Consider the following 26,647-nt stretch of genomic DNA (forward strand, 5'->3'; position numbering starts at 1 on the left):
CCAGTAAGACCCAGCCACAGTTGTGAGGACCTGCTCTCCAGCCACAGCAGGGGACAGGGCATGGCCCTCTGAGCAACGCAAAGCTATAATGAAAGAAAGGCTCCCACCCTCATCCCAGGAATCCCCTGACTCAGCCTCCTCCCCAGAGACACAACCCAAAAGCACAGCAGGTGACACCACCTGGGCTGCCCTGGGCCAGCTGGCGCCGAGAGCGAAGTGGCCATCTGCAACTGGCCACCATCGCCACATGGGACCACTGCAGCCCCTGTCGCACATGGTGGTGGAACAGCCGCTGCACGCTGGCCACTGCTTCTGCTGGTTCCTATAAATGAACAGCTGCGCAGGCTCATGGCCACGGTGCTAGGCGGGTGCTACTGCTGCTCAGTTTAGGTGCCTGGGCTGTGGTCTCGGAGCTGCCCAGGTCTCCTGGCTCCCCAATCCCAGCCTGCCAGGCCCTGTCCCCACAGCAGAAACCTACAGTCCACAACAGTCGCACGGGGCCTACAGAGGTCCAGGTGCTATCCCTCTCCCACCAGGATCTGCCCATCTGCACCTGTGCTGCCTCTCCCTGAATAGGGCTGGCTTGCCTGGGCCCCCACTGCCTTCCCTGAACCCCAGCAGACCTCAGCATGGCCCTGGCTCCTGGGGCTTCCCTGCAGTCAGAGCTGGGGCCTAGGCCCCATTCCTCTCTGCATGTTAGCCCCTTCTGCGGCCTCAGTTCCCCACAAGGCTCTGGGCCTCCGGCCCCCAGTGCTGGCCTGGCACATTGACTGCAAGTGGCACCGGGCACTCCAGACAGGCAGGGAGAGGACCAGGTGCAAGAACATAGGGTGCCAGGTGCCAGGCACACAGGGCGAATCTGATGGGGCCTGGGGCAACAGGGTCCCCTCCCCTGGCTTCTACAGCTTGAGCCCCCTCGACACCCCATGAGGGTGAGGCGGGTGTGGGGCCAGTACTTAGAGTCCCGGCAACGCCCTCCTGCCTGGGCACCTACCTGGGGTGTCTGCTGGGGCTCCGGGGGTGGCATGGGTGGCAGGTGCACAGTCTGTAAGCTGGGCCCGGGGCTTGTCCTCAGCTGCCCTCTCCTTGTCTTTGTGCTTCTTGGACTTCTTCTTGGGCTTGCTGCGCGAGGGGCTGCCGTGTGGCCTGCTGGGCTGGGCACAGTCCGTCAGCAGGGGCAGGCCGAGGCGCACAGTGGGGGCTGGGGCAGCCGCCTCTCCGTGCTCACAGTCTTGGCCGCTGTGGCCCAGGTCATTGCTGACATCGGCCAGGGGGTCGTGGGCCCTCGGGGGCTCCAGCCGCGGGGGCAGGTGAGTGCTGGAGCTGAGGGTGTCCGTGCTGGCTGGTGGGCCCGGGGTGGGCAGCAAGGCCTCACGGCCATTGGGCACGCCCAGCTTCCCATTGACGGCAGGCTGAGCTCTCTGAGTGAAGTGCGATATCCGGGGTTTCTTGTTGGCTAGGGGGTCGATGAAATCAGGAGGCTGCAGCCGTTTCTGGAGAGGAGCAGAGATCATTTTAGAGAGGAGCACAGAGTGGCTGAGCAGCAACAGGCAATCCCCTGGCCTGGCTAGAAAACCCAGCGCCGCCTGCAAGGCCCATGCTGGCCACATGGGGGCGCCCGAGCACCAAGTCAGGTCCCAGGTGCCGCTCAGGGTGGCCTCAGCTGGGGCCCATCAGCCTGCTGGGATCGATGCAGGGGGAGGGCAGGGCCCAGCGTGTGAGCAGGCCACCCCTGGGACTGGTCTAAAGCGCTGCTGTGCTCAGCATGCTTCCCCAGTGATAACTGTGACACAGGAGCAGGAAGCCCAGGGTTGAGCCCACATCAGGGAGCCGCCCCCCATCCCAGGTTCCGCACTGTGACACTGGGGTGCTGCGGCCACACTGGTAGGAATCTGCCCCCAACCCCAACCCGACAGCTTCCCCCTTGGTCCCTGGGCGGAGGGAGGCGGCTCAACTCGGAGCAGCTCATGCTCCAAGGAGCTGGTGAGGAAGGTGACAAGGGTTACTGATGCAGCACAGGGTGCCCTGCAGGTGCTTGGGACAGTCACCCCAGGCATGCCCCACTTACCTGTGGGGGCGAGGCCGAGCGCCCACGCTCGCCTGGGGGGCTGGAGGCAGCAGGGTCTCCAAGGAGGCTGCCAGTGCTCTGTGGCTGGCAGAGCTTCCTGCGAAGGAGAGGCAGGGCTAGGTCAGAAGGTGCTGAGGGGGCCTAGGGGCTCCAGGCCTGTATCCACATGGGGGCCCAGTGGAGATGCCTCAAGGAAGGGACCCCCCTCCTCCCAAATCCAGAGCAGGGCCAAGGGGTCACAGGAGCCTGGGCCTGAGCCCATCCTGCCCCTGACTTCACCCAAAGGAGGACTTCCCCACTCACTGTCCCCCTGAGCCCAGAGGAGGGTCACTTTGTGTAGGTGCCTGCTACCGGAGAGACCAGGGACACACGTTAGGGTGCTGGACCCTGCTTTTAAAGACAGCTGTTCATCCTGTTCAGAACGCTCACTGCAGAAACTGTCCAAAATGCAGAAGAGAACGGAGGGCCCTGGCCTAGGATGAGACAGCCTTCCTGGAAGCCCAGGTCACAGCAGGATCTGGAGGGCAGCAGAGTGGCCACCAGCTTGATTAGGTGATGCAGCTGGGGAAGAAGGGAAGAAGCACCCCAGTGCATGCCCCTTCTCCCGCTCCATGTGATCTGGGCAAGTGGAATCCCCCACCCCCGCCAGCAACCCCGCAGCTTATGGGTATCCTCTCTGACCCAACTGTTTAATTCCCGGGGGCTGTGCCATCTCAGGGCAGCCTAGCGCCCCTCCAGGCCCTGCAGAGAGACTTAAGTCCAGGGCCATGACCATTCTGCCAGCCAGTGACACCCAGAGCCCATCTCCCTAACAAATGGGCTAGGCTACAGACCACTGCAGGTGTCACTTCCCTGGTGGCCTGAGAGGAGAGCCATGTGGATATAAACAGAACTCCCAGTTAAAGACAGAAAACTGAGAACAGAACAGGCATTTGCATCCACTGGACAGGCAAGGCAGAGACAAAAGGAGGAGCGAAGACACCGGAAAGCATAGCAGAAGCATGAGTGGTGACTGTTGCAGGATCCAGAGAATCCAGGGCCCAGAGCAAGAGGCACCACGACCTCAGGGGACAACAGACTGCTGCAGGGCCATCCCCCACAGCTCTACTCCAGGTCCTCATCACTGCTGGTGGGGCTGCAGGACAGTGAGCCCAGGGCTGTCAGGCAGCAAAGAGGCTCAGGCCACTCCTCCAGGCAGTTGGGAAGTTACCTGGGCCACAGCTGGACAACAGGATGGCCAGATGTGTGGCCTCAGGAGAAGAAGAAACAGGGCCCAGGACTAGGGCACATCGGGATTCAGAGGCCCCAAGCTGTGCAGTGTCCCCAAGGGCTGCACTGCAGCTTCCAGGCAACAAACGTCAGACCTCAAAACAGAGGAACAGGAAAATACATTTGAAAAGAGACTCCACAGGGAGATGAAAACGTTAAAAAATAAATCAACAGGCCGGGCGCCATGGCTCACGCCTGTAATCCCAGCACTTTGGGAGGCCAAGGCAGGCAGATCACCTAAGGTCAGGAGTTCGGGACCAGTCTGGCCAACATGGTGAAACCCTGTCTCTCCTAAACGTACAAAAAAATTAGCCAGGCGTGGTGGTGGGCACCTGTAACCTCAACTACTTGGGAGGCTGAAGCAGGAGAATCACTTGAACCCGGGAGGCGGAGGTTGCAGTGAGCAGAGATCATGCCATTGCACTCCAGTCTGGGCAACAAGACCGAGACTCCGTCTCAAAAACATAAAATAAATAAATAAATAATGCCAGTCTTCGTGTCCTTGGAAAAACAAAAGCTCTGAATAGACGTTTCTTCAAAGAAGCTATACAAATGGCCAAAAGCACATAACAAGATGCTCAATGCCATGCGTCATCAGGAAAATGCAAATCAAAACAACGAGACACTGGCTACTCTGGGCACACTGCCTATGGGTTAGCCCTGCCCTGCAAGGAGCAATAATGAACAAACAAACCCACCAAACAAAAAACAAACAACGAGATACCACTTCACACACACCCAGGGATGAATGGAATAAAAAAAAACAGAAAATAGGTTGGGCGCAGTGGCTCACGCCTCTAATCCCAGTCACAGCTCACTGCAGCCTGGATCTCCTGTGCTCAAGTGATCCTCCCACCTCAGCCTCTAGGGTAGCTGGGATCACAAGAGCACAACACCATGCCTGGCTAATTTTTTCATTTTTTGTAGAGATGAGGGTCTCACTATGTTGCCCAGGCTTGTCTGGAACTTGAGCCCAGGCTTGGGCTCAAGCGATCCTCCCACCTAAGCCTCCCAAAGTGCTGAGATTATAGGCATGAGCCACCACGCCCGGTCCTGATTCAACATTCCTCACAGCTACAAGTTTCCACAGATTACATGTCAGCCACATAGTGTATAATTCCATTGATCTGAAATGTCCACAACAGGCAAATCAAGAGACAGAAAGCAGATTAGTAGTTACCAGGGGCTGGGAGCGTGGGAGGGAATGGGGAGAATGACTCCTGATGGGGACGGGGTTTCCTTTTGGGGAAATGAAAATTTTCTGGAACTAGACAGAGGTGGTGGCTGCACAATATTATGAATGTACAAAATGTTACTGAGCTGCTCACTTTAAATGGATGACTTGTGTTACATGAACTGTATCTGAATAAAGCTGTTATTCTTTAAAAAACATCCTTAGAGGCCGGGCCCGCTGGCTCACGCCTGTAATCCCAGCACTTTGGGAGGCCGAGGCAGGTGGATCACGAGGTCAGGAGATTGAGACCATCCTGGCTAACATGGTGAAACCTCATCTCTACTAAAAATACAAGAAATTAGCTGGGCATGGTGGCGGGTGCCTGTAGTCCCAGCTACTCGCGAGGCTGAGGCAGGAGAATGGTGTCAACCCAGGAGGCGGAGCTAGCAGTGAGCCGAGATCGCGCCACTGCACTCCAGCCTGGGTGACGAGCAAGACTCCGTCTCAAAATAAAGAAATAAATAAATAAATAAAATAAACATCCTTAGAGTAGGTTAAAAATGACATCCTGGGCTGGGCATGATGGCTCATGCCTGTAATCCCAGCACTTTGGGAGGCTGAGATGGGCAGATCACCTGAGGTTGGGAGTTCCAGACCAGCCTGGCCTGCATGGTGAAACCCTGTCTCTACTTAAAAATACAAAATTAGCCGGTCGTGGTGGCAGGCGCCTGTAATCCCAGCTACTCGGGAAGCTGAGGCAGGCGAATCACTTGAACCTGGGAGGCAGATGTTGCAGTGAGCAGAGATTGCGCCACTGCACTCCAGCCTGGGCAACAGAGTGAGACTCAGTCTCAAAAAAAAAAAAAAAAAAAAAGGCATCCTGGCTCACGCCTGTAAACCCAGCACTTTGGAAGGCTGAGGCCCTTGAGGTCAGGAGTTTGAGACCAGCCTGGCCAACATGGTGAAACCCCAGATCTACTAAAAATACAAAAAATTAGCAGGGCATGGTGGTGCATGCCTGTAATCCCAGCTACTCAGGAGGCTGAGGCAGGAGAATTGCTTGAACCGGGGAGGCAGAGGTTGCAGTGAGCCAAGATTGCGCCATTGCACTCCAGGTTGGGCGATAGGGTGAGTCCCTCTCCAAAAAAAAAAAAAAAGAAAGAAAGAAAAAGACATCCTTTCCATGAAATAAGAACATGATGAGTTAGGCCAGGCACAGTGGGTCACGCCTGTAATCCCAGCACTTTGGGAGGCCGAGGCGGGTGGATCATGAGGTCAGGAGTTCAAGACCAGCCTGGCCAAGATGGTGAAACCCCATCTCTACTAAAAATACAAAAATTAGCCAGGCGTGGTGGCGGGCACCTGTAATCCCAGCTACTCGGGAAGCTGAGGCACAGAATTGCTTGAGCCCAGGAGGCGGAGGTTGCAGTGAGCCGAGATCATGCCACTGCACTCCAGCCTGTGTGACAGAGCAAGACTCTGTCTCAGGAAAAAAAAAAAAGAACATGCTCCTACGAAAACGCAATGGGGAAGACTCTTAGAAACTAGAAATAATAGGCCTTGCATGGTGGCTCACGCGTGTAATCCCAGTGCTTTGGGTGGCTGAGGCAGGCAGATCACTTGAGGTCAGGAGTTCAAGACCAGTCTGGACAACATGGTGAAACCCTGTCTCTTTGCCTAGACAAGAGAGCAACACTCTGTCTCAAGAAAAAAAAAGAAACTACAAATAATAGTAAATTAAGAGACGGGATGAGAAATGTCAAAGAAGTCTCCTAAAAGAAGAATAAAAAAGAGCAAGAGATGAAAACCAGTCCCGTGCAGGGGATGGCGGTAGAGCCGGTGGGCTGCGGCGGCGGCGGCTCCAGCTGGACTGTGCTGCTGCCATCTCGGCTCACTGCAACCTCCCTGCCTGATTCTCCTGACTCAGCCTGCCGAGTGCCTGCAATTGCAGGCGCACGCCGCCATGCCTGACTGGTTTTCGTATTTTTTTGGTGGAGACGGGGTTTCGCTGTGTTGGTCGGGCTGGTCTCCAGCTCCTAACCGCGAGTGATCTGCCAGCCTCGGCCTCCCGAGGTGCCAGGATTGCAGACGGAGTCTCATTAACTTAGTGCTCAATGGTGCCCAGGCTGGAGTGCAGTGGCGTGATCTCGGCTCGCTACAACCTCCACCTCCCAGCCGCCTGCCTTGGCCTCCCAAAGTGCCGAGATTGCAGCCTCAGCCCGGCCGCCACCCCGTCTGGGAAGTGAGGAGCCTCTGCCTGGACGCCCATTGTTTGGGATGTGAGGAGCCCCTCTGCCTGGCTGCCCAGTCTGGAAACTGAGGAGCGTCTCTGCCCGGCTACCATCCCACCTAGGAAGTGAGGAGCGTCTCTGCCCAGCCGCCCATAGTCTGAGATGTGGGGAGCGTCTCTGCCCTGCCGCCCTGTCTGGGATGTGAGGAGCGCCTCGGCCCGGCCGCGACCCCGTCTGGGAGGTGAGGAGCATCTCTGCCCGGCCACCCCATCTGAGAAGTGAGGAGACCCTCCGCCTGGCAACCGCCCCGTCTGAGAAGTGAGGAGCCCCTCTGCCCGGCAGCCGCCCCGTCTGAGAAGTGAGGAGCCCCTCCGCCCGGCTGCCACCCCGTCTGGGAAGTGAGGAGCGTCTCCGCCCAGCAGCCCCCCTGTCCGGGAGGGAGGTGGGGGGGTCAACCCCCCGCCCGGCCAGCCACCCCGTCCGGGAGGTGAGGGGCGCCTCTGCCCGGTCGCCCCTACTGGGAAGTGAGGAGCCCCTCTGCCCAGCCAGCCGCCCCGTCTGGGAGGGAGGTGGGGGGGTCAGCCACCCGCCTGGCGAGCCGCCCCGTCCGGGAGGGAGGTGGGGGGGTCAGCCCCCCGCCCGGCGAGCCGCCCCGTCCGAGAGGGAGGTGGGGGGGGGGTCAGCCCCCTGCCCGGCCAGCCGCCCCGTCCGGGAGGTGAGGAGCGCCTCTGCCCGGCCGCCCTACTGGGAAGTGAGGAGCCCCTCTGCCCGGCCAGCCGCCCCGTCCTGGAGGGAGGTGGGGGAGTCAGCCCCCCGCCCGGCCAGCCGCCCCGTCCGGGAGGGAGGTGGGGGGGTCAGCCCCCCGCCCGGCCAGCCGCCCCGGCCAGGAGGTGAGGGGCGCCTCTGCCCGGCCGCCCCTACTGGGAAGTGAGGAGCCCCTCTGCCCGGCCAGCCGCCCCGTCCGGGACGGAGGTGGGGGGGTCAGCCCCCCGCCCGGCGAGCTGCCCTGTCCAGGAGGTGAGGGGCGCCTCTGCCCGGCCGCCCCCACTGGGAAGTGAGGAGCCCTTCTGCCCGGCAAGCCGCCCCATCCGGGAGGTGAGGGGCGCCTCTGCCCGGCCGCCCCTACTGGGAAGTGAGGGGCGCCTCTGCCCGGCCACCACCCCGTCTGGGAGGTGTACCCAACAGCTCATTGAGAACGGGCCATGATGGCAATGGCGGTTTTGTGGAATAGAGAGGGGGGAAGGGTGGGGAAAAGATTGAGAAATCGGATGGTTGCTGTGTCTGTGTAGAGGGAGGTAGACATGGGAGACTTTTCATTTTGTTCTGTACTAAGAAAAGTTCTTCTGCCTTGGGATCCTGTTGATCTATGACCTTACCCCCAACCCTGTGCTCTCTGAAACATGTGCTGTGTCCACTCAGGGTTAAATGGATTAAGGGCGGTGCAAGATGTGCTTTGTTAAACAGATGCTTGAAGGCAGCATGCTCGTTAAGAGTCATCACCACTCCCTAATCTCAAGTACCCAGGGATACAAACACTCTGCCTAGGAAAACCAGAGACCTTTGTTCACTTGTTTATCTGCTGACCTTCCTTCCACTATTGTCCTATGACCCTGCCAAATCCCCCTCTGTGAGAAACACCCAAGAATGATCAATAAAAAATAAAATAAATAAAAAATAAATAAATAAATAAAAAGGAATTCCCCTGCAAAAAAAAAAAAAAAAAGTAAAGTTAGAAATATTACTTACAGAATTACTAAAAACGGCCTAAGCATACTGGCTGATGTCTTCTGGAGTGGAAACAGACATTTGAAAGAATGTTGGACAAGAGAATTGTGTTGTGAATGTTAACTACCCAGGAGTGAGTGAAGTAGCCAATTTAACATTAAAGGCAATGAAAACCAAAAAAAAAAAAAAAAAAAAAAAAAGAGATGAAAACCAGCTGGGCGCAGTGGCTCACGCCTGTAATCCCAGCACTTTGGGAGGCTGAGGCGGGCGGATCACCTGAGATCCGGAGTTTGAGACCAGCCTGACCAACATGGAGAAACCCCATCTCTACTAAAAATACAAAATTAGCCGGGCATGGTGCGCATGCCTGTAATCCCAGCTACTCTGGAGGCTGAGGCAGGAGAATGGCTTGAACCCAGGAGACGGAGGTTGCTGTGAGCCGAGATCACGCCATTGCACTCCAGCCTGGGCACCAAGAGCAAAACTCCATCTCAAAAAAAAAAAAGAGATGAAAACCAGGAAGAGGAGGACAGACTCTAGCAGCCTGCCAAGAGCAGTTTGAGGTGGCGTGCAGTAGGATAGGCCTTTCCACTATCACACATAGGACAGAAGGACGGATAGACGGATAAGGCAAGTTTTCAGCCTGCGGGGGCCGTGGTGCCCACCATCCCAGAGTAGGTACCTGGCCAGCCCCTGGCTCTGTGGACCAGCACAGGGTTGGGGTGGGAAGCCTCTGACCTTCAACGTGGAGGGAAAGCATCTTGGACTCTACAAGTCTAGATGTGATTAACCGCCGGCTCAGCAGGACCATCGTCTGGGCATGAAGATGTGGCCAGCAGTCCTCCTGGAGCCCTGTCCTCAGAGAGGTGCTCCAGGAGCTGTGCTCCCTTGGCACCAGGGAGGAGCAGGAAGCAGGAGTATATAGACTCTGGCATGGGGCTCACAGGAGAGGGGAGTGGCTCAGGTTGGAGGTAAGGGCACCAGGCAGTGTGTGGCTTGGGCAGAGGAATCAGGAACTCTTGGGGGGACCTGCAGGACCCCTGACCCACGGACAGTGATGAGAGGAGATTTGGATACCAGGGACAGATCGGGTTTGGACATCATGAACAAAGAGAACATGAGAGGAGAAACCACCCCCCAAAGCCACATGTGGTGCCAGCTCAGCTGGGGAGGCTCCTGCAGTGACTTGGGCCCCCACATCCCATCTGTCTCACAGCCTGCACTAGGCTAACGGCCTGCACTGGGCTAGCCCAGCTGGTAACAAATACTCCAAGGCCCTGCTTTGATATACACGAAGCCATGGTGTCAAAAACTGCTATAAATGGGGCTTTCTTAGGGATGGGGTGCTAAATAGGAAAAAAAAAAAAAAAACAGCTGTGCAGAGGGGCACCACAGGTCACCTTCTATGTGGTTATGGCCCAGGGACATCAACCCTGCCCCCTGCACGCTAGTGGAAGCTTGTGAAGGCAGTGCTGATCCCCATGCCGGCCCAGAGTGAAAGCAGAGTGCCAAGGGGCTGGCATGAGCCCAGCAAGCTCACTCAGCAGACGGAACATGAGCCTTGAATCAGGGGAGCTGGAGGCAGCTCTGGAGCCTGCATCCCGGGGAAGCTCCCCAACGCCCCAGAGATGCAGCCCAGCCTTCTCCACCTCACTCCACTAGCTCTGGGCAGTTCTCCTTCCAGTGCCCTACGGGTCTGAGGAACCCAGGGGGCCAAGGGAGAGGGCACAGGGTATGAGGATGGGGGCGGGTCTTCTGCCAAGACTGTACCCTCCGCCAGCCTGCCGCCAAGCCAGGGCAGTGCCCCGCAGGCCCCTGACCTGCACACCCAGGGTGGACAGGCAGGCACTACCCTCTCAGGGGAGCAGAGTGGACCCCCAACTTCATTCTGCTTTCCAGAGGCAATTACTGCTTTAAACAGCTGAACTTCCAAAAAACAACTACAAACTCATAAATACCTCCGAGTCCCTGAGAAATCACTTACGGACTAATTAGCAGATTGACCTGCTTCACAGCCCGAGCTCCCTAGCTGGCAGCAGTGGAGAAGGAAATCATTAGCCGCCTGCCTCCTTAACCACTGCTCCCCTGAGCTGCTGCCACTTCTGACCCTGGGTCCCAATTAGCCTGAGGGGATGCATTTAATTAACGCTGCTTAATGACGCCTGCCAGGAGTGTCGTTTGGCCTTATTTCTCTCTACTTCAGGTTCTTGAGAGGCTCTTTTCAAAAAGTCAGTGAACTTCCCAGGCCCTGTGGGGATGCCCAGGTTGTGGAGGGAAGCATGAAGGGAAGTTGGGGACAGCTGAGGAGGGTCTCAGCAGACTGAGGCCTTTTGTCTGAAGATTCCAAGGTCGGGGCCAGTGACTCACACCTCCGTCCCACTCTGTGGGCGTGGCCTTCCCCCACCACGGGACGCCCTGGGGCACCACGTGGGCAGTAGGAAGGATGGCCAGAGAGGCCTACTTGGACCCTTCCATCCTGCTCCCAAGCCCTGTGGCCTTCAGGACCACACAAGACCACCCCAGCATCCTCTGGGTAAGCTCTGGCTGCCTTCATGCGGGTGGGGACACGCTGGGGGATGGGAGGCGGCATTACCGGACGAGCACCCGCTTCAGCAGCTGCTGGTCCCCCTCCGAGTAGCCGGGCCAGTCCTTCTGCACGTCCTTGTACATGCAGTCCTGCAGGGTACACGTGCCGTCCTTAGCACTCATGTTGGCCACCTGCAAGACAGAGCCAGCCATCACTTTGTGGGAATCCTGAGAGAGACGGGGGACTAGAGAAAAAAGATCTGATGGCGGGTTTGGGAGGGAGTGCAGAGACAGTGGGAGACAGACAGAGACAGAGGAGACGAAAGAGGATGGCCCACTACCGATCCGTGATGTCTCTCTCCCACCCCCAGTTCCCCCGCACACAATCCTCAGGGTGCAGAAGGGATAATGAGGGTCATGAAGGCAGGTCCAGACTCAACTGTCTTACAGGTGCTGGGGCCAGGCTGGCTCCAAAAAGGGGAGGGCTACCACCTGCAGTACTGAGACCCCATCACCTGCCCCCTGGCCCCCCTAGCCTGTTTTTTTTCTTTTTTTGATACAAGATCTTAGCTCACTATAGCCTAGACCTCCTGTGCTCAATAGATCCTCCCACATCAGACTCCCAGGTAGGTGGGGCCACAGGTGTGCACCACTATACTCCAGCTAATTTTTTTTTAAGAGATGGGATCTCGCTATGTTGTCCAGGCTTGTCTTGAACCCCTGGGCTCAAGCGATCCTCTGATCTCAGCCTCCCAATGTGCTGGGATTCCAGCCACCACACCTGGCTCCTATTTCTTCCAGGCTGGAGTGCAGTGGTGTGATCAAGGTTCACTGTAGCTGCAAACTCCTGGGCTCAAGCGATCCTCTTGCCTCAGTCTCCCAAGTAGGTGGGCTATAAGCATGCACTATCATACCCAGCTAATTTTTTGTATAGATAGGGTCTCAGTATTTTGCATAGGCTGGTCTCGAGCTCCTGGCCTCAAGGATCCTCCCACCTCAGCCTCCCAAAGTGCTGGAAACAGGCGTGAGCCACCGCGCTGGGCTCCAACCCGTTTCTGATCACAACTCCCAGGGAAGGGTCAGCCACGGCTGGGGATGCTGGGTGAGGGGTACCTCCGGGGCCAGGTCTGAGCCCACCTTCCCTACAACCAGCCTGCCTTGCTGTTGCCGGTTGACAAAAGCTAAGTTCGTCTCCCAGACTGCTAACAAAGATGGATTCAGAACGTCTGCCTTAGAGGGATCTGAGGAAGCTCCAGGTCACTGCCCTGAGTGGGTGCTGCGTGCTGGCCTGCAGGGCACTCTGGTCTCTCCATCTTGCTGCAGGCATAGCAGTCACTGTTTTCTGCTGCATCTGACATGGCTCTGCGTCACAGCGTATCCCATGGGGAGCATTTTTTTTTTTTTTTTTTTTTTGAGATGGAGTCTCGCTCAGTTGCCCAGGCTAGAGTGCAATGGCGCTATCTTGGCTCACTGCAAGCTCCGCCTCCCGGGTTCACGCCATTCTCTGGCCTCAGCCTCTGGAGTAGCTGGGACTACAGGCACCCGCCACCATGCCCAGCTAATTTTTGTGTGTGTGTATTTTTAGTAGAGATGGGGTTTCACCGTGTTAGCCAGGATGGTCTCGATCTCCTGACCTCGTAATCTACCTGCCTCGGCCTCCCAAAGTGCTGGGATTACAGGCATGAGCCACCGCGCCCGGCCCATGGGGAGCATTTTTAACAGTTGAGTAATATTCCACCCCCAAACTGCTGCCAGTTTCTCTGTAGCATAAACAGACATTACTGTGTGCAGTTTTTTTCAGGTTGGCAACAGTTTCCTTCGACGGGATTCCCAGAAGCCAGATTAGTAGGTCAAAGGCTGAATATTTTTATGGCTCTCGACAGGCTTTGCTAAACATTACTCAGCCATCAACAGCCCTCCCCTTGAAGGATAGGCCTGTGGGTTTCCCTGGGGCCCAGCCAGTCCTAGAGGTGGACACCTTCCATCTCTGCTCTAGATTTTTCCACAGAGGGAGGGCCAACCACCTTTGAGGCATGCAGTTTTGTCACTGCCATTCCTCAGCGTGTCTGAGGGCCTGTGAGGGGCTGGAAATGACCAGTCTGGGTGAGGCACATCCCCCTCCTCTTCTACAAGCCAACAGTGTCCTGCTGACCCCCACAGCTGCTTGGGGGGAAGCAGCTGCATAATGAATATAGAGGCAAGTAGCAGACGAGCTGTCCAGGGGAAGTCACAGTGGCACGGGAAGGGACAATCTGCCTGCAGACACTGGCCAGGCCTGCTCCCAGGAGGCACTGAACCAAAGTCACCTGGAGAAGCCAGGCACCAGCACAGGCACCTCCTGGCCAGGCCAATGCAGGTCCCACATCTGATGACTCCATCGAGCTCCCTTCAGCAACGCCTGCTGGCACCATGCCAGCCCTGCCTTGGGAGCAGGATGGGGGTCGACGAGGGCCAGGCTGACATCCTCCCAAGGAATGTGCAGCAGGGTCCCACCAGCCGCGCACCCGAGAGGGACGCCTATGAGGAGCTCCGTAAACATGTAAGAACGTCCTTTATACAGCTGCTATCCCGGCATGCCACAGCATGTGCTTTTTGCTGCAGGCATCACCTGTGTTCCTGAGGTGCTGGATATGACCCCGAACATCCCAATTCCATCATCCTAAAAGGTGCAAGAGGCTCAGCCATGTCTCTTCCTCCACCACAGCAGCGATCCGAGGAGACCCATCCTCAGTTCACCTCAAGGCTGCATCTGCATAGTCTGGCTAATGTTCTGAAGCCAGTGCGAGTCGCTCCCCTTCCCAGGGACCCCAGGAAGCCAAGGTGGAGCCTCAGGAACCTCCATGGGTGAGGGGGGTGGAAGGCAGTCAGGGCCATCGCACCTGCTCCAATGCCCGGGGTGTTTCTCAACAGCAGGCTCCACTCGCCAGCACCACATTCCAGATGGCCTAGCCTCCAACCCCAGGGAGGGGCACTGCAGGTCACAGACGGAAGCCTGATGGTCTGAGACGTGAAGCCCCTCACCCGGAGGCGCAGGTGGAGGGCGGCAGGCAGCTGATTCACACTGAGGCCTGCCAGGCTCTGCCAGGCACGTGTAGATTCCTTCCTCAGGCCTTGAGTCCACAAATCGTCTGCAACTGAAGCCTGAATCCACTGTGCCAGGCCCCACGGCCTGTGTGTCGGCAGACAGTGAAGGAGGGCCTGGGCTCCATGCTGAGTCCACCTCTCAACCCTGGACAGTCAGGGCCATGCCCAGAAACGCATACATGGCCCCCTAAGCTTGTTCTAATCCAGGAGGCCCTGGCTCTCAGGCACGTTCTGAACCTGTTAGAGACCCCAGGAAGGGCTCTTCCTTGCCAGTCCCAATCCCAGTCTCCATGCTCTGGCCCATCCCACCCGCACAAGACCATCTGCGGAGACCACTGGTAAAGACAAGACATCGGGGCGGCACGCACCTGCTGGAGGAGGCCATCTAGCGCGTCCTTGTCCGCCTGCGTCAGGCCGTCCTTCTGCAGTCGCAGCAGCAGCTCGGCCTTGCGGTAGGGCCGTAGTGCCAGGAGGTGCAGCACTCGGTCACGGAAGGGCCTCTGGGACACCCCGCTGCCCCCACTCACGGCACTGGCACCACTCTTCCTGATGGCACTCGCCAAGTTGATGGGGGTTGCCCGCTTCCGGGAGGGCACCGCGTCTGTTGCACCTGGGGCTGGTTTCCGAAACTGAACCTTCTTGCCTGCAACAAGAATCCAAGCTTTAGGGAACAGAGAGGGCGCTGCCATGTCCTAAGCCAGTGCTGCTGACCAGGTGCCCAGAGGTTTGAGACTATAGACAGTGCTGGTGGGAGGCACCACACCAACCACAGCAAAAGCCAGCTTGCTCCTTGGGGACCCTGGGCAACCAAGAGCGCCACCTGCTGCCCAAGGCCGGCACCTGCAGGGCACCCAGCCTCAGAAGTGGGAGGTGCAGGCGGCATAACTGTGTTAGAGCCTTAACTTACTTCATCACAGGCAACCTAAATCCTGGACAGCAAAATCACCTGATCACTCTCACTCTGGTGGGCAGTGTGTGTGTGTGTGTGTGTATGTGTGTGTGTAATCACCTGATCACTCTGGTGGGCAGTGTGTGTGTGTGAGAAATCACCTGATCACTCTGGTGGGCAATGTGTGTGTGTGTGTGCATGTGTGAAATCACCTGATCACTCTGGTGGGCAGTGTGTGTGTGTGTGTGTGTGTGTGTGTGTGTGTGTTTGGGTGGGGGGGGTCGGGGGGGGGCAAGGATTGTTTTGTTTTTTGAGACAGGATCCTGCTCTGTCACCCAGGCTGGAGTGTAGTACAATCATGGCTCATTGCAGCCCCAAACTCCTGGGCTCAAGCGATCCTCCCACCTCAGCCTCTGGAGTAGCTGGGACCACAGGTGTGCACCACCATGCCTGGCTAATTTATTTTTTATTATTTATAGAGATGGGGTCTCACTATGCTGCCCAGACTGGTCTCAAACTCACGGGCCCAAAGGACCCTCCCACCTCAGCTTTCCAAAGTGCTGGTATTATAAACCAGAGCCATCCTGCCCAGCCTGAGGCAGGGGCTGTTTGTAAACTCTTCTGATGTTAAACTGGGGGTCCCTGAACTGCAAGAGGCAGTCACTCCCAAGCCTGCACTTCAGAGTCCTATGCTGGCCCCATGTGGCTGCCATTTTTGTTTTTCTAAAGTCAATAAAGATGTCGGAGCCACTTTCAGCAGCTGCTCTGAAGACCCTGGGGTGCAAGTGGCACCCCAGCCTTAGGCCTGGTCAAGCTCTCCTCTGGCAGGCATGGCTGTGCCCAGAGCCCTGGGGAGAGCAGGTTCCCCTCTATCCCCGACGCAGAGACGTGGGCAGGGTCCAGCACGCTGCTCCCCTGCTCTGTCCTGAACGATGATGCCCCGGCATCCTTGGGAACAGGGTCGGCCAAGCAAGCTCAACAGTGCCTCAAATCCTTCCCCAAAAAACTCTTCGTAACAACATCACTCTGATCTTATCTCTCAAAATCTGATCTGTCAAATTAACCCAGAAAGCCTTGCTTTCAGAATACCCAGGGCCAGTGCTCACACACCTCTGGGGTCTGTTCAGTGGGGTCCTGACAGCAGGGCTGGACTCACCCATATAGGGCCAGGCTGATTGACAGGGAGGAGGAGCAACCTGAGGGGGGCACTGTGAGACAGAGGAACACGCACATTCACATCTTTTTTTTTTTTTCTTTTTGAGACAGAGTCTCGCTCTGTTGCCCAGGCTGGAGTGCAATGGCACAATCTCAGCTCACTGCAACCTCCACCTTCCAGGTTCAAGGGATTCTCCTGCCTCAGCCTCCCGAGTAGCTGGGACTCCAGGCGCACGCCACCACAACTGGCTAATTTTTGTCTTTTTAGTAGAGACGGGGTTTCACCATATTGGCCAGGCTGGTCTTGAACTCCTGACCTTGTGATCTCCCTGCCTCGGCCTCTCAAAGTGCTGGGATTACAGGTGTGGGCCACTGCATCTGGCCACGTTCACATCTTAACAGACAGCATCCCCTACCAGAACATAAACTGTTTCAAAAACCCTCACTGGGCCGGGGCGGTGGCTCACACCTGTAATCCCAGCACTTTGGGATGCTGAGGTGGGCAGATTACGAGGTCAGGAGATCGAGACCGTCCTGGCTAACACGGTGAAACCCCGTCTCTACTAAAAAAAAAAAAAATTAGCCGGGCGTGGTGGCAGGCACCTGTAGTCCCAGCTACTCGGGAGGCTGAGGCAGGACAATGGCGTGAACCCGGGAGGCGGAGGTTGCAGTGAGCCGAGATCGCGCCACTGCACTCCAGCCTGGGCGACAGATCGCGACTCCATTTCAAAAAAAAAAAAACCCTCACTGTACCCAAAGTGGTGTGCTAAGATACATTTCTGATCAAGTTTTTGGCTGAAGGACCCACAGATTTATTAACATGTATATGGGGCCAGGTGCGCTGACTCATGCCTGTAATCCCAGCATTGTGGGAGGCCCAGGCGAAAGGATCATTTGAGCACAGGAGTCAGACACCAGCCTAGGCAACATAGCGAGGCTCTGTCTCTACAAAAAATCTAAGTTAGCCATGTGTGGTGGCACACACCTGTGGTCCCAGCTACTCCGGAGGCTGAGGTAGGATCACTTGAGCCCAGGAGTTTGAGGCTGCAGTGAGCTATGATTGTGCCACCGCACTCCAGCCTGAGTGACAGTGAAAGGTCCTGTCTTTAAAAAAAGAAAAAACAAAAAACAAAACACGTGTACAGCTGTCTCTTCAACTGTTCTCTCCACAGCAGCCCTGTGCTTGGGGCTTACAGCCCAGGGCCTCAACATCATGGACAACCCAGGCTCCCTGGCCATACAACATGTCCACCCGGACTCAGTGTTGACCAGGAGGACCAACCCCTGCACCCACATCTGGGGTTTCACTCAGAGGGAACCCCTCTGCTCAGCAAAGGGAAATCACGTGCTTTCTTCGGAAGGAGGAGAGAGAGGAATTGAAATGCCCCCGCCTTTTCTTAAAGATAAAACTCAAAAAGCCATCAAGGCTGTCGTCTGCTCTGAGCCATCTCCCTCCTCCCTGAAGCCCGGCACCCTACTCCTGCCATAATGAGTTCCCATGACTCCTGGAGCTCTGCCTGGACTAAGAGGCGGGGTGCTGCAGCTCTGTAAACAAACAGCACTGTGCTTCCCACTGTCAAGGCCTGTTGGCTTCTCAACTGCTGAAACCGTTTCCAAGTTGATGCTGAGTGGCCAGAGCTTTCCTGCAGTGCTGGGTCGCTGGCAACACGGCCTGTGAGGCTCATTTCCTGCCTGTTGCCGGCTGTGGTGGCGTTGGGCAGGAGCTGGCTGGTCAGGTGAGGGTGGGGGCAGCCTCCAGAGACAGACATGGGCCTTGCCCTAGGCTGCATGCCCATCTTCGGGGAGCCTGTTGATCTCGCCGACAGGTGAAGGTCCCCAAGGCTGCAGCCTGAAAGCAGGGACCACCAACTCACAGCTCCTGGAGTTCTCAGGCCCCTTTGTCCACCTCAGGCTTCACAAGCCAGCAGCTGCCATAACCCAACCCCCTATCCCCCACATAGCCCCCAGGCCCATGTGGCCATACCTCTCTTCCCAACCCAGACTCTGGTCCAGGCACGTCCTGCTCAGAGACCGACTCCTTGGTTGACCCATCATTTCTGTGCAGGGCACAGCCAGTGCCCAGCCTGGACAGGCCCCAAATGTCTCCCGACACTGGCAGCTGCCCGGCTGCCCTACAGCCCTGCCAAACCCGCTGCTCACCCAGGTAGCGGCCTCCAGCCTTGATGACAATGGCACTTCGGCTCCGTGTCTCCTCCTCTGCCTGGGCCATGCTCTGCCGCGCCTTCTGGTAGGAGTCGTCGGTGGCACACACTGTGATCTTGTCCTGTATGCTGCCCAGGCAGTCCAGGTGAACTTCCCCATGACTGCAAGACAAGGCCAGGAGCTGGGGTCAGCAGCTGGGACAATGCAGGGAGGATCCGTTGAGGGCCCAAGCCCCCAGCCCACCACCTGGCCTGGAAAACGGACTCTGTCAGCACCGTCTCAGGCAACATGGTTTCAATGGGGCACATCTCAACCCTGGGCCAGAGGTGGCAGGGTGACCTCAAGAGCCGGCGGGGTGCTCTGGGGTGGGGCGGCACCTCACCTGGAGACATACTGCTGGATGCAGTCGAAGCTGCCCTGGGGGTTGTCGCGGCCGATGTTGGAGAGGTAGAAGGAAAACGTCCGCGCCTCTGCGGGGCAGTCAGGCTGGGGGATGGAGATGTGCTGCGTGGAGGGGGAGGGGGTGTCACTGGGAGGTCCTCGACAGGACAGGTCCCCAGCCTGCATCTTCCTGCATGAGTCCCCACAGTGCAACCCTCACAACAGGAATGTGCTGGCCCCTTTCCCTAAAACACACCCCTGCTCTTCTGCCAGTGACGGGACGGGCAGCCCATCCTCAGCAACACACACTGCGTAGAGAGGGGACTCAGGCACCTATGCGGGTGGGCATGGGGCCAGGGGGCGTTTTCAGCAGCAACAGCACTGCTGTCTGAGGACAGTGCTCAGCACCTGCCCAGATGCAGGGTCCCCACCCCAATCGTGTGACCCCTGGAAAGTGGTTTGTCTGGACCATGACTCACTTTCCCCACCACCAAATGGACAGACCTGGCCTGCGACACCCTATGAGGTAAAATGCAACAAGAGGGGCTTGGGCAGCCACCCGCAACTCTGGCGCCCCTCCTTGGCGACCCCCTCTCAGCATCCCCCCACAAAGGACATGGACTCCACGTGAGTCTCCATTTGCTGCAGCTGTGAATCAGGTAGGCTTGTGTCCCAGGGGCTCACAGATCAGAAGCACTGGCCCCCGACAAGCCTGTCATGGGCTGTCATGGGTCACACCAGCCTGACTTTGGCTGTGCCCCTGCAGCCCAGCTGGGCAAAGCTCCAGCCCTGCCTGGGAGGACGGACAGCCAGGGGCAGGCAGGCGGATGGATGGACTGCGCTGGTCCCGGCCAGGCTCAGTGCAGGGCGGCATCACATCAGAGGCCATTACATTCCAGGCTGACCCCAGACCCTCTGTCAACAGAGGTGGCCCTTCCTAAACTAATGCCTGGGCTTTGGCATGAGCTCCTCACAGTTAGACTGACACATGAAGGGCGCTCAAATAGTCCACAAGGAGGGGACAACATGGGGGGAGCCCTCAGGTCTTGTCCCCTGGCTGCAGCACCCCCTTGGCACCCAAGCCCCGTCTCCTCCTCTGTGACACCATGAGCGCGGGAGAGACTGTGGCTGAATCTCCTGCCCCCTCGCCCCTGCTGAGCTGCCTCATACGCCCATGGCAGGCTTTGCCTGCCTGTGCCTCACCTGTGAGACAGGACGGGGCTCCTGCCACCAGGCACGTGGAGGAGCACCAATCCCCGGCCCTGCTGTGTGGCCTTGGCTGGGACTTGTCCCCTGGGGTAGTGTTTGGACACACAAGGGAAGCCAAGGCTGCACCCAGCCCAGTGCCAGTCCCTGCTCCCAAGACAAGAACAGTTCCTGGGTTCGGCCACTTGGGGCAGGAAGAGTCTGGTCTGGGCTTGCAGGCAGTCCCTGTACCAGCCAGTGTGCCCGGCCTGCAGACCCTTCTCCAGAGGCCCATCCTGCCCCTCCCCCAGGCTGAACACTGCCCCAGGAGAAAAGCTGTCCCACCTGCTGGGGTCTGCCCAGCATCCCCTCTCAGCCTCGAACATGTCCCCCTAAGGCAGGTGCCCTTGTCCCTGTCATGCTGATACAGAAACACAAGCTGAGGGGTCAGGACCCAAACAGTGTGCTGGTGGAGGGCGAGGCCAAAGTCCATTGTGGGCCCACCATGCCAGGCCACACCTGAACACAAACACACATCTCTATCAGGGTCAGAGAAGGCAGAAACGGCCTGCACTCAGCATCGGAGAAATCACACACATATAGCCTCTGATGATTCACTCTCGGACAGAGAAACCCTCCCCACCCGCCCCCACCACACAACCACACACACACACACACACACAAACACAACCCCTCCACACACAATCTCCCCACACACAATCCCCCACAACCACACAATCCCCCCCCCACACAAACACAACCCCTCCACACACAATCTCCCCACACACAACCCCCAACCACACAATCCCCCACACACACAAACACAACCCCCCCACACACGATCTCCCCACACACAATCCCCCACAACCACACAATCCCCCCCACACAAACACAACCCCTCCATACACAATCTCCCCACACACAACCCCCCACACACAACCCACAAACCACACAACCATACACACACAATACCGAACACATAGCGCCACACATACAACCACCCCGACAGCACCACACACAACCTCCCCCACACACAAACACAACCCACACACACAACCCACACATGCACAACCCCCACACAGCCACACACAAACCCCTCCACACCAAACCCCTCCACACACAAACCCCTACACACAACCAAACACAACCCAGACATAAACAACCCCCACACAGCCACACAAACACAACTCACATAACCACACACACAACCACAACCCACACAAACACAACCCCCCCCACACAAATCCATACACACACACACACAAACACAATCTATACACACAGAAACACAACCTCCCACACACAAACACAACCACACACGCCCTGAAGCCTCAGCCAGAGCCATGTGGGTGACCCTGGCCATCCAGATCTGTCCTGCTCCGACGCCACTGAGGTGTTTTTTCACCCAACACACACAGGTGCCACCCTGCCCTGCCTGCACCTCCCTTCCCTGCCTGCACCTCCCTTCCCAGATGTGACTTTTATTCTCGTTCATACAAGAAACTGGAAACGCTGCTGGGATGAGGGAGGCTCAAGTTTGTGAGAGGCTCTGTGGTGGCCAGGTGCACAGGTGACATGGTGACCCAGAATGAGCCAGCCAGGGAAGCTGGGGACCACACGTCCAGGGAAACCAAAAAGAGTGGCTGTGGGAACCTGAGCCTGGCCTGGGTGGCTCTCCCGTCCTCCTCTGTCATCTCTTTAACCCCCACTGCCCCCTGTGGTCCTGGCCTGAGGCCCAAGTTGCCAGTGGCTCCCGCCCCACAGTGACTGAGGGCTGGGCACCCTCACGTGCAGCCCTGTCCCAGGAAAACCCCAGCTCCACCCAGGTTGGCAGGACTCATTCTGTCACCCTGGCTTCAGGGGAGATGCCACTCAGCAGAGAGCTGGCAGTGAGACCAGGCCACTGCCAGCTGGACGGGGGGGAATCTTACACGGCAAGGCCCACCCCCTATGCCTCCATGGGAGGGTCTGGGCACCAACTGTGGCCGGGGGCAGCTGTACACCCAGTCAGCACTGACAGGGCCCCTGCCTGAGCCTGCCCAGCAACCTTGCTTCTCTGTGGGTAGGGGCTTCATAGTGGCCCTTCACCCTGCTTGGATCTTTTCCACACAGGTGTAGACATCTGCCCCCCAAACTCCATCCTAGAAGCAGGGGCCAGGTGCAGAGCCCAGGGCCAGGTGTGCAGCTGTGGCGGGGAGTAGGGGCTGCATGAAGGGGGGTGACACAGGCCTCAAAGCTGATGCTCAGGAGAGTGTCGTGCTGCTGGTGAAAAGGGGAAGACACACAGAGGGCATGGCGGTTGGCGTCCTTCAGGATGCAGGGGTGAGAAGGTGGGGAGAGTGTTAGGAAAGGTTTCCCGGAGCCAGACACCGAGGTTCTCACAGGCCCTGCCTCCCCTAGCACACGAAGCGCTACGGAGCCCTCTGATTAACGGGCTGTTTTGCTGCTGGTTAATGGTTACCAGCCCGGGACCGTGGGGAAGCCAGCGGGATGGGAGCAGCCCAGGAATGCGGCCACTTTCTTCGCACTAGCCAAGAGCTTGCCCGGGTTCTGGGACAAGGTTTGAAACGCAGCCCCTGCTCAGCCTTCTGAACGGGGTCTTGGTTGCTCCTTGGGGACTGCTCATGGGCCCAGTGACCCACGTACCAGTGGGCTGCCATGGGGCCCTCAGATGGCCCACGCACAGCAGGTCTGGGTATGTCTGAGGTCAGCCCCGGCTCCAGGTTATAGGGGGTGGGGAGGAGTTGCCATAAACCTAAGCACTAGTCCATGCTCACAGACACAGAGCCCAGGCCACAGGGGCTCATCCTAGGCGCTTCCGCAGGGCCCAAAGGCCCGCTGCCCTTCCCGCTGACCTGACCATGGCCACCAGGGGGCGTCGCTTCCACCACCGCTCAAGTCCCTGCCAGAATCCGTTCATCTCTTCCCTTTGAAATCCATCCCAAATTGGGGCCTGCTGCACTCCCCACCTGACCCCAGACAGGAGCTTGGGCGATGCTGGCTGACTGGATCCATGAAGGAACACCATCCAGGGGGCGTTCCGACAACGATGAGCCCAGTGCAGGCTCTGTGGCAGGCTGCCGGCAGCATGGCCCAGGACCAAGAGCCCCAAAGCTAACAGCCCACTAAAGTGAAGCAGCTGGCCAGGCGCGGTGGCTCCCGCCTATAATCCCAGCACTTTGGGAGGCTGAGGTGGGTGGATCACCTGAGGTCAGGAGTTCGAGACCAGCCTGGCCAACATGGCAAAACCCTGTCTCTAGAAGGAGGTTAGCCGTGTAGCCACCCCAGGTCTCTCTCAGTGACTTGGGCCCCTGCTACACATGTTATTAGGCTCCAAGTCAAGGCACATGGCATGCTGCACACAAGGACACCACTGTGTGCTTCGGCCATGGCCAGGCTGCAGTGTGTCATCTGACGGGCTCGCTGAGATGGGGGTTGGGGATAAGGGGCCCCCCCACTGCTCAGGTTGGGGTAGAGGGGCATGGGTGGTCAGGCAGCAGCAGAAGGCACAGAGTGACTGCTGTAGGACACCAGAGGGCACTGTGGGGCTGCTCTGGCAGCAAGCCCAGGCCAGCCCGCCCCTGCCCCCAACCTCTGACCCCTGAGAGAATGTCCTGGGGAAGGTAAAAAGGAGGTGGCCAAAGGGTGACCACAAGACCCAACTGGGGCTGATGGAAGTGTGGGGTTGTGTCAACTGGCTAGGCTGCAGCCCCTGGGGATTCATTATTCCATGACATCCCGTCTAGGGGTGCCCTGGAGGTACTCTGTGGACATGGTTACCATCCACAACCCAGATACTGAAAGCAAGTAAAGGAGATGACCCTCGATGGTCTGGGTGGTCCCATCGAATCAGCCCAAGGCCTTAAGAGGGAAACTGGGGTTTGGCAGGAGGAGGAAGAAACTCTGCCTGAGGACTGCTCCATCAGCTCCTACTGGAGGTCTGCAGCCAGCCCTGAGGGTTACAGACTCCCCAGCCCACAGTCGTCTGAGCCCACTGCTTGCGATGCATCTTTTTATCAGCACACACAGACACACTTCTCCTAGAGGCTCCATGTCTCTGCAGAACCCTGGGCTGCACCTGGAAGCCCATGGATCATCATGTCCATATCCCCACATCCAGCTGTGCAGAGCTCTCAGGCTGTGGACAGAAACTGATTTAGGTACAACATGTAACTCTAAAAGAAAAAAAAAAAAAGTTGGGTGCAGTGGCTCACACCTGTAATTCTAGCACTTTGGGAGGCCAAGGTGGGAGGATCATTTGAGCCTAGAAGTTCAAGACCAGCCTGGACAACATAATGAGACTCCGTCCTTAGAAAAATAAAAACAAAATTTGCTGAGCATGGTGGTGTACACCAGTAGTCCCAACTACTTGAGAAGTTGAGGTGGGAGGATCCCTTGAGCCCAAGAGTTCAAAGCTGAAGTAAGCTATGGTTGTGCCACTGCACTCCAGCCTCGGCAACAGAGAGACTCATCTCTTAAAAAACAAAACAAGGCCGGGCGTGGTGGCTCACTTGTAATCCCAGCACTTTGGGAGGCTGCAGCAGGTGGATCACCTGAGGTCAGGAGTTTGAGACCAGCCTGGCCAACATGGTGAAACCCTATCTCTACTAAAAGTACAAAAATTAGCTAGGCATGGTGGCAGGCGTCTGTAATCTCAGCTACTTGGGAGGCTTAGGCAGGAGAATTACTTGAATCCAGGAGGCCGAAGTTGCAGTGAGCCAAGATTGCGCCACTGCACTCCAGCCTAGATGCAGGGGAACCTGCAATAAAGGCTAGAAGAAAAATCAAACCATTCTAAGGCATATCGGGTAGGTTAGGGGAGATGAAGAGTCCTAAAACAGGGGGTCAAGGAAGGTAGATGACTCACCCTTTCTCTCATTCCCTGATTTTTCTATAAGATCGTCATTTAGAAGAAAACATATTTCAAAAAAATGAGGGTGCTGAGTTTCTATGAACCTCTCTCCCAACCAAAATCCAGACAAATGTCCATGGTCCTTGTGTGCCCTAATGCAGCAGTCCCCTACCTTTTTGGCACCAGCGACTAGTTTCGTGGAAGACAATTTTTCTTTTTTTTTTTTTTTCTTTTTTTGAGAGAGTTTCGCTCTTGTTGCCCGGGCTGTAGTGCAATGGTGCAATCTCGGCTCACTGCAACCTCCACCTCCCAGGTTCAAGCAATTCTCCTGCCTCAGCCTCCTGAGTAGCTAAGATTATAGGCATGCACCACCACGCCCAGCTAATTTTGTATTTTTAGTAGAGATGGGTTTCTCTACGTTGGTCAGGCTGGTCTCAAACTCCAGATCTCTCAGGTGATCTGCCTGCCTCAGCTTCCCAAAGTCCTGGGATTATAGGTGTGAACCACCACACCTGGCCAGAAGACAATTTTTCTATGGATGGTGGAAGGGGGACAGGGAGCCATAGGGGAGGATGGTTTCTGGCTGAAACTGATCCACCTCAGATCAGGCATTAGATTCTCATAAGGAGCACGCAACCTAGATCCCTGGCATGCGCAGTTCACAATAGGGTTCGCGCTCCTGTAAGAATCTAATAACAGGCTCAGCTGACAGGAGGCACAGCTCAGGTGGTCGTGCTCGCTCACCCACAGCTCACCTCCTGCTGTGTGGGCAGTTCCTAACCAGTCCAGTGCTGGGGGTTGGGGGCCCCTGACCTATCAGAGTGGAAGCTAGGTGCACATCGCTGCATGAAGGGACCCACTGGGAGAGGAGAGCCGCCCACTGCCCAGGCAGCCTGTGATGTGCACCCGACACGTCCTGGTGTGGCCCCAGCCAAGGGGCTATCCTGGGGGCCTAGAACCCAGCCTTGTGTGGTGGCAGACAGGGCCCAAACACTGCCATGAGCTGCTGCTGTACCCAGCGAGCAAGGACAGACCTGAGACTATACCAGTCCCAAGATTCCAAATATGAATAATTAAGACAAAAACTTACCCCTTGGCTTCCTTGAAATCGGATAGACGGCCTCAGTGAAAGAGAATTCTACAAAAAAAAAAAAAAAAAAAAAGGTGAGGGGAACATCAATAAAGACATTGGGAAACCCAAAGACTCCCTCCCCAGGTATAGAAGGAGCAGGGTGAAGATGGTGTTCTCAGGAGAGGGGAAAGGAAATGCACACACTCTGAAAATTATAGGCAAGGTCACCAGAGCAGGGTTTTAGAAGGATCAGTAGGAGTTCCTCAGATGGACAGAGGGCTGGGGACACATGACAGGTAAGAATGGGGCCTCCAGACACAGACAACAGGCTGGCGGCAGGCCCAGGATGCAGGGGCGGGGAGTGTGCCATCCTTGGAAAGCCACCACCAGCCTGTGAATCCACCGGGAGAGAAGGGCAAGGCTCAAGGTGCTCACAGCCCTGCCAGGAAAAAGCAAAGACAGGTCAGGGTTGACCCTGGATCATGACTCTCCCAAGGACCCATACAGGCAAAAGCAGCCCCCTCCACTCTCACAGCCCCAGCTGATCCCCTGAAACCACCAACCAGGCTAAGTCCTGTCTCACAAACACTGGCTTTTAACAACCAGGTGGGTGAGCAGTGTCTATCAGAGCAGGTGCGGTGGGGCCACCTTGGAGCCTGGGGTGGGAGCCTGAGGCCTGCACAGCTCCACCACATGGCCTTGGGGCAGCCACATGGCTTCTGGACAGCTGGTCACTGAGCTTGGAGCAGTGGAATTTCCAAGGAAAAAATATACAAAAGAGCTCAAAATAAATACTGACGCTTCAGCTATTCAGAGACCAGCCTTCTGGCAGTATCTGAGAAAGAACTGCGAGCCAGAGGAGGACTGCACCTC

At 57.0% G+C, this 26,647-nt stretch overlaps 1 protein-coding gene across 1 annotated transcript in view; it reads right to left on the reverse strand.

The window, feature by feature from the left end:
- Positions 1–26,647, reverse strand: part of ELL (elongation factor for RNA polymerase II) — an 82,087-nt gene that overhangs the window by 6,842 nt on the left and 48,598 nt on the right. Inside the window, exons 2-8 of the mRNA XM_031004060.3 lie at positions 25,793–25,840; positions 18,667–18,788; positions 18,282–18,445; positions 14,446–14,720; positions 11,061–11,185; positions 2,069–2,165; positions 995–1,493 (exon numbers count right to left, since the gene is read on the reverse strand). Coding sequence (XP_030859920.1) covers positions 995–1,493; positions 2,069–2,165; positions 11,061–11,185; positions 14,446–14,720; positions 18,282–18,445; positions 18,667–18,788; positions 25,793–25,840 — 1,330 coding nt within the window. The remainder of the gene's footprint in view (positions 1–994; positions 1,494–2,068; positions 2,166–11,060; positions 11,186–14,445; positions 14,721–18,281; positions 18,446–18,666; positions 18,789–25,792; positions 25,841–26,647) is intronic.

This window comes from Gorilla gorilla, chromosome 20, assembly GCF_029281585.2.
Source record: "Gorilla gorilla gorilla isolate KB3781 chromosome 20, NHGRI_mGorGor1-v2.1_pri, whole genome shotgun sequence".
NCBI lineage: Eukaryota > Metazoa > Chordata > Mammalia > Primates > Hominidae > Gorilla > Gorilla gorilla.